The 7972-nt window shown below is 38.5% G+C and overlaps 1 protein-coding gene across 2 annotated transcripts in view; it reads right to left on the minus strand.

Moving 5' to 3' along the window:
• Window positions 1-7242, minus strand: part of atp2a2b (ATPase sarcoplasmic/endoplasmic reticulum Ca2+ transporting 2b) — a 32121-nt gene extending 24879 nt beyond the window's left edge. Inside the window, exons 1-4 of one of the 2 annotated variants that reach the window (XM_053687951.1) lie at window positions 6472-7242; window positions 5886-5903; window positions 5704-5786; window positions 2517-2621 (exon numbers count right to left, since the gene is read on the minus strand). In XM_053687951.1, the coding sequence (XP_053543926.1) occupies window positions 2517-2621; window positions 5704-5786; window positions 5886-5903; window positions 6472-6589 (324 nt within the window). In that variant the 5' untranslated portion in view covers window positions 6590-7242. The remainder of the gene's footprint in view (window positions 1-2516; window positions 2622-5703; window positions 5787-5885; window positions 5904-6471) is intronic. The other variant, XM_017492439.3, reaches the window with a different exon arrangement.
• Between the last annotated feature and the right edge of the window lie 730 nt (window positions 7243-7972).

The following is a 7972-nucleotide window of genomic DNA, read 5'->3' on the forward strand; positions in this document are numbered from 1 at the left end:
GTCCTCAAAACAAAGAACTGTTTTCCTTTCGCATCGGATAAAATTAACTCAGACACTCACGGTACCGGGAAAATCCGGACGTACGCGTTCTGATGAAAATGACATGCAAAAACCCGATGCGGGTAATAGCATACTGAGCCAAGATCAAAGGAAATACAATAACAAAAAACTGAAGAATAAATGGAAAAAGAAAAAGAAAAGAAAAAAAAAAAAAACAAAACAAAAAAAAAAAAAACAGCCAGAACCTTCTGGAGTGTTTTCTGGAATGGCTTACTAACTACAGACTCTGACTAGTTGGGGTAATATTTATTAAAAACAGTGACTGACAGGTTTTTAAAATAAAAAGAAGCTGCAGTGTTTTCACATGGTAAAAAGAATTAGCTTGTATATTGGGGTTGCTGTGAGCTGCAGTTTGGGTTAAAATCAAAAGACTTGTGAAAGTTAACAACACATTTTCCCATACTCAAATCTCTTGAAACATCCGCAATAAAAATAAATAAATAAAGCCTCGAACAAACAAACAAACAAACAAAAAAAAAAAAAAAAAAAAAAAAAAAAAAAAAGAAAATTCTCTGAATAACTAACTGTTCCTACTGACTAGTGTTGCATCAATCCGAAGAGGGTGGGTTTCCGGGTTCCCTTTTTTGAGTCTCGGTTCCTCTCAAGCTTTCTTCCAAATGTCTTTAGGAAGTTATTTCTTGACACAATGACCTTGCAGGTGTCTGTGCTTTGTCAAAAACTACTTAAAGTCACTTCATAAGCTTTATGGTGAATAGTCTTCCACTCTGTGACCATACAGAAACACAGGCTTTTTTAAAAAAAAAAAAAAAAAGAAAAGAAAAGAAAAAAAAAAAAAAAAAAAAGGGGGAAGAGAGAGGAAAAAAAAAGAAAACAGTCATTCACCCTGAACACACAAAGCAGATAGAAGATATGAATATAACAATATCGACTTTGTCCCTTAGTGGATGCTCCCTGGGTTGGCTGCTGAGAAACGGCCTCTGTTATTTACTCTGGATGTTTAATGGGTGTGTAAATCTGCAGTACAAGCGCCAGGGCAGGTGTGCTAAGCAGCACTGCCCAGGAACATGCTGCTGACTGAAAAGGAGCCCAAACAGGGACTAAAGATAATTAGCTGGCAGGTCTCGAGAGTGAACCCAGGCTAAGAACACACCTTAAAGACTTTAACCCTTACCCTGCTTTCAAACTAGCACACAAGTCACTTGTAATTTATCTCTGTGCAGCGTTTCTTTAACTGCGATGAGAAATGTTAATAGCGGTACACGCCACTCCTTCCAAGCCTCTGTGTCTTTGTATGACAGGAGAAGACAAGACCAGTAAATATGAACTAATTAATAGTTACCTTTAGTGCCTCATTTACACAGAACACATACATAGAAAATGAATGTTTGCTTGCTAGCGTGAGCATAGTTACTGAGCAAAGGAAATGAGAATTAAGTGAGCATTTCCATATCCATAAAAGAAAAACATGGTTCAGAAAAACCTCCACGGTGCATGAAAGACTGAATGCCCTAAGCATTTTTCTCATCATTTTCAGGGTTAAGGATGGAGTTTCTCACACGAGCCCAGTGACCAAAATAAAACCACTGAAACTGGGACACTGGCTTCAGGGCAATTGGGAGGTGGTGGAGCGAGCAAAAAAAAAAAACCTTCACTTCTACGACGGGAAGGCTGGGCTATCTTAAGACGAGCAGAAAGGAGATCACCATGTGCTTTCATTTCACAACAGGGGCAGTTTCATTGAGGAAAAAGGAACAAACACACAAAAGCACATTCATTGCATACCAAAGTGACGTCAAAAACTATTAAACAAAATTGTTCACAGAAGTGGGTTTCTTACGAAGCCAAAAATCCTGCATTTAAAAAAAAACAAAGCAAAACAAAACAAAACAAAAAAAAAACACCCAGCTGTTTGAGAGCACAAACTGAGAAAAGCTAGTTATAAAAGGCACATGTAGAACTGAATCTGATTGGTCAAGATGATGTAAATTTCCCATAACAGCAGCTCTGAAAGTTGTTCCACGTACAAATAATGAATTTACGTTTAACGTATTCATTTAAATAAGTTATCATTTGTGTAATCACAGTAAATTCACATTGACGTATAATTTTCCAATAAGTGCCACCCCAGGTATTTTATTCCTTAGATGAACCGAGTGGACAGCAAATTGTGGTATCAAATGTGTTTTCATCAGGAACAATAACAAGTACATTTATATGACCCAGCACTAATATAAACTAAAATTAAAATGTGCATTATAGATCAACGTATGAAATCCAAGTGTCTCATCAACTGCAAGCACGTTGCCTTAAACTTCAATTTAAAAGATGATTCCAGTGCTGCTTTACACAGGTTCGCCATTTCTGACTCACGTTTAAAATCCCATATTCATTTGCTGTATTTGCAATATAGCACTACTTATTTTGTGCAAACAAAAAAAATCTGACGCCGGTTGTTTCATCATATAATAAACAGGAAAAGAAAAAGGTAAACTTACCTGCCAGACCCCTACGATGGCGTTGGCTATAAGAATTAACAGTATTACAAAAGGCTCCACAAAAGCCGTAATGGTCTCTTCTCCCTCTTCAAACCAGGCCAGTACCTACAGAGGAAAAGAAATAAGTGCCAAATTATTATTATTATTCATACTATGTACTCATCATAGCACTCACTCATGTTCTGCTTCAAACATCAAAACAAAAAGCCAATTACACGTCCAGGATCACATCAGGAACTGGAGTCATTTTGCAAAAAACTCTATATGCACGGTTTAACCAGTTTGAACTGAACCCTGGTGTTTTTTCAAGTCTGATTCCAAGTCAACTCTAGCGCCAAAGTAATTCAACTCTGAATCGACTCAACTGTAGACGTGAACCAAACTTGCTGTGTGTTTTTGTAGACATAAGTTGCTGTCATTCCTCATACTTTGACTGAAATATACAGCAAACTGCTGTGCATTTTTGAAGACTCGTGCTACGAATATATGAGATTCGATTGCAGTGAGAAAGTGATTCAACTCCGAATCAAATCAACTAGAAAAGTGAACCACGTACAGTTTGCATAGTCCTCATTCTGACAAAAAAACAAACGCGATCCATAAACAGTTTTAAACTTGCAACTACACACACTTGGCAAAGATTTGCTTTCCTTTCCTTTTAACTATTTATGTGCCAAACAACCAGCAAACCAACCAACAGCGTTAATTATGCGCTCATTCTCAGCACTAACAGTTGTGAATGCACCCTGACAGAAATTTAGGACCAACTGATGTCTTGCTGTATCTTGAACCACAGTCAGAATACAGTGCTCTCCGTGAGCCTGTTACGAGTGAGTGAATGAGGCGAGTTACGTTTACCACGTGCTCTCCTGCTCATCTTGCACACGCTGCAGCATTTCAACGTATGTAGACGTTAAAGCTCATTATGCATTAAGAACAGGAGACAGATGACCGTTTTGGAGATCCAGTAATGCAGCTAATGTCTAATCATTCATCCTCAATCTTCAGCATCCTACACAATGGCCGAATGACTATTTAAGATAGATCTGGTATTATTTAGTGAAAGCTACCAGCACTATTCAGGTTCATAATTAACCAACACATTATCATCAAAGCACACAAACGTACTCAGGCAGATAAAAATGTCCCAACACCAACGTCTTGGGCCGGTTGCTGAGAAACAGCAGCAGTTGTTTCCTGTGGACGCATAAATATATACCCACACACGCCAAGCCAAGAATTAAAATAGCAACTTTTCGACTTTCCAGGCTATGCATTTTCAATGTCCTTTAATGGAATTTACAACCGTGCTCGCTATCCAAATTTTACTCCGTGCAAAACTGGATGCTTCTGACCACCAGTTAGCATGATGCAAACAACATGCTGGATTTAGCTCCTATTAGGTTAAGACTAACAGTTCTTACGCAAATCTAAAGAAACAAATGTGCACATGAATATATATTGACCAATATGAGAGTTTGATTTTATGCAAACTTCCATGCAACGTGTATTTTCTTTTTCTAGCTTAGTACAACGTTGGTATAATGCAATCTCAATCAGCGTTAATAAATCAGTAAATTCACTCAGCTCAACACAACACACTTTATCTCTAATAAATAAATAAATAAATAAATAAATTTACAAAAATGAAAATTAAATAAAGACTGCTTTTAATACGTTAAAAAAAATCAGCACCATTTTAGCCACAGAATAAAAACACTACACGGAGTGTGCGCACATGTGTGATTTTACTTCTACTGATGCACAATAACTCTCTGTGGACTAATTATCCACCATTAGCAGCAAACAATTAAAAAACTGAGCATCTTTATTTACGTGTACGTGCAATTTGACAGATAAATGGCTTACATAATATCCCCTTAGGTCAGCTACAAATAAGTGTGTATAAAAACGAACAAACAACACTTCACTCCTTTTCATGAATGACTTAAAAGAGTGACTAAGCCGAAACAATCAGACGGAACGCTACTCCGTGCATCACATCAATGCGTCGATTCAGAGAAAAGGCCAACCAAGCTCTCAGGAGGACTGCAGTCATACACCCTTTAGTAAACATAGCAGGCAGCGATAGGACACAAACTGCTTACCGTATGACAAAAAATCTCTTAGGACGCCTAGTGTTAAAGGAACACTACAGTACAAGTGAGTTGGTAAGACCGCGCTACTGATTTACAGACCAGATTCCAGGCTCTCATCAGCTCGTTCACTCACTCACTCTGGTATGATGGAACAGTTACTAGGGTAAACGCAGCACTCTCGCTTTTACTTCCTTGTCTTCTCAAAGCATTCCTCATGATAACAGGTTGCAAAAGGAAACTGGTAGTGTAAGGTTACTGAGGTCACACACACAGGATCACGGTCATAAATTAACCACACTGTTCACAACATTCCAACCGCTCTTAAACACACCATGCTGGTCATTCCGACTTGCCACAGCTGAAGCTCTCATTACACTGTAATCTCCACACTATCATCACTTAACACGTTTACGACAGGTTATTAATGTTAAAACTGACAACTTTATAAAACGCATTATCATCTTCTCAACCGTTAAATATAATTATTTATACCACAACAGAGTTGACTTCTTGATTCTGATTGGTCGGACGGTGCGAATTCATTTTCTATAACTGCATGGCTTTGACAGGGTTTTTTTTTTTTTTTAAATGAATGCACTCTAATACATTATCATTTCTATAGTAATAACATGTTCATACATTTTAAGCATAAGAATACACTGTTATTTAACTAACATTTCTCAGGTGAAGCTTTTTTCGTAAGGAGACTAACATTTATGAACGAAGACTCGGAGGGAAAAGGATTCCTTCACAATAAACGGATTTTGGAGGAAAAAAAATTATAACACATCGTTCTTTAATAAAGAAAATTGTAATGTCTGCATATTGTTGCATAAGAGGAATCTACGCTTTGTGATGTGCGATCATAGTAAAATTATGCAGGTTGGCAACCCGGGCTTCATTGCACCACCCTGTCGTGGCTGATTTTCCTATAAACAGCTCATGAGCATTTTATTCCTTAGTTGTGCAACCGAGATAAATGTAGCTCACGCCCACCAATTACAGAATGTAAAGCCAGCTGACTTTTCGCCTGTCCACGCACAATACACACTTAAGTTTTTTTCCGACGCATTTAAAACAGTACTTACAAATGATATACACGCTGCTAGAAGAAGAATCCTGACTAAGAGATCCTCAAACTGCTCGATCACCAACACCCACAAGGATTTACCTGTCAAACAAGTAGATGCATATGAATAGGGTTTGGGTTAGAATTGCTGCAGATATAGATATGCATAGAAGAGAAGATGCAAGGAAACAACAGGATTACCTTCTTCTGCTGGCAGTTCTGTACGCCGAGCGAGGATTCACACCAAAGACAGAGAAGAAGATGAATATGTTAAGATGCATGACAGTTGTTATTTATTAACCTTTTTTCCTACCTAATTTTTAAAAAATTCATTTTAAAATCAGACAACAACGCGTGATGCATATAATTTGAGCACAGGAATTTATTTTATTTCTATACACATAAAAACAACAAAGCTCCAAAATAAACTACTCGTTTTAAGGCAGCCTTGCTATTTGAAAACACTGTTTGACGGCTTGATATTGAACAGACCGCGGCTGGCTCTGCTGAGCCCGCGATGACGTCAGCCGCTTTCATTTCGTCTTAACGGTTGCCGCGAGGCCTCAGCACGTTTCCCACAGCAACGCTAGCTGATTGATTTCAGTGTTTCATTTATTTCTTTTCATACCAGCTCCAAAAAAAACAGGTTCCTCAAAAATATCATTTAGCTGTTGAGACATGACAGTGCTAATTTACGTGTCTAGCGTTCCTCCCCGCTAGCTTACCATCGTATTAAAATGAGGTGCTGGACTGTTTAAAAGTTAGCCGTTTTGAGTCGCTCACTCACCGTTTGGTCCCCAATTCTCTCGCTGTCGTTTCACCTGGTCGAGGCCGAGTCCGGTGCTTTCATTCACGCTGAAATAGCTGTAAACCTCTTCCACCGTTTTGGTATGAGCGTTCTCCATAATGGTCGGCCGGCGTTTTTTTTTTTTTTTTTTTAACAAAAACACACACTAATAGCTATTACTCTTCTTTTAATTCTCAGCGAAGGAACTAAACTGAATACATGAGCAATAAGTAGAGTACAGTAGTTAAGAAAGACGATAATTAAGACGCAAATTAGCAAGTTATAGCTATCAGTGTCCGGTGCGGCGCACACTCACACACTATGCTATACGCTATGCTAACGTTACTTCACTGCAACCCGCTAAGTTTTAGCCGAACCGGTGTCAGGAACAAGGACCTACAGCAGGATCATTTAGACGTCAAAACGTCATATAAACACGCCTAAAACTATTCACGGTGAGCCGCAGTCATGAATTAAAAAAAAATCTTCAGCTCATTCCCAAGAGCAGCAAAATACCGGTTACCAGCACAACAGCGTGAGCCACTCTCGCTTCTCTATCTCTCTTGGCTTGTCGACTGAGACGCATACGCTCCGTTTCTGCGTCCGCATGTGGAAGCCTCTGATTGGCTGAACACGACCCGGAAGTCCGATATCCCGGAAAATCGTGCGTGCGTTCTACGTAGTACAGCTCATTCATCCTGATTCCTATTAAGAAACAAAAGAGTCCCAACCGCCAAAATGCAAATGTATGATGAGATGTTAGTTTAATACATGTTGAAATAATAGCGAAAAGAAAAACTGGGAAAGTCTTCAAAAGACGTCTCGTTCTCGGAGTTCTCAGACGTCCATGGAAAGGTAGAACGCTAGACACGACGCTAGCGCCGCCATATTTGATAGGGCAACACTTCAAAGTTGGCTTAATAGACTTAGGTTAAAGCATTAATATAATATATATTTTATACGAAAAGCTAACACGTTTTGGTTTAATTTGGATTAAAAAGTCTAAAGAGTAGGAAAATATATAACTTTTCGCAAGTGAAATTTTATGAGAGACTTTGTAAGGTTGGGACAGGGCTAACTTGTTGATTTTACTGTTTTATAATGCCTAGTATTAAAATATTTACGACTCAGATCTATACATATATATTAAAAAAAAAAAAAAGACTAATAATAAATCAAAACTTAAAATCACCGATAATATGAAGATATTTCTGGCACATCAAACAAAGCATTTTTGAACGGGGTAACACAAAACAGCATTTGCAGTGTCTCACGATTAAAATTTAAATCTTGCCACTTCCAGTATGGCGGCCGTATGACCTTACTGCAAAAGTTAGCAACTGCGGTGACATCAAGGCGTGTTTGATTTGCGCTCATGTAGTGACTGTTCTGGAAAGATGTTCTAGAAGCTGCACTGTATAGGAGCTGCAGTTATCCAATCAGGTAACAGCTCCTGCTACGTCAGTCGGCTGTGATTGGATCAGCTGATCTGTCCTGCTCA

This window comes from Ictalurus punctatus, chromosome 18 (genome assembly GCF_001660625.3).
Source record: "Ictalurus punctatus breed USDA103 chromosome 18, Coco_2.0, whole genome shotgun sequence".
Classification (NCBI taxonomy): Eukaryota; Metazoa; Chordata; class Actinopteri; order Siluriformes; family Ictaluridae; genus Ictalurus; species Ictalurus punctatus.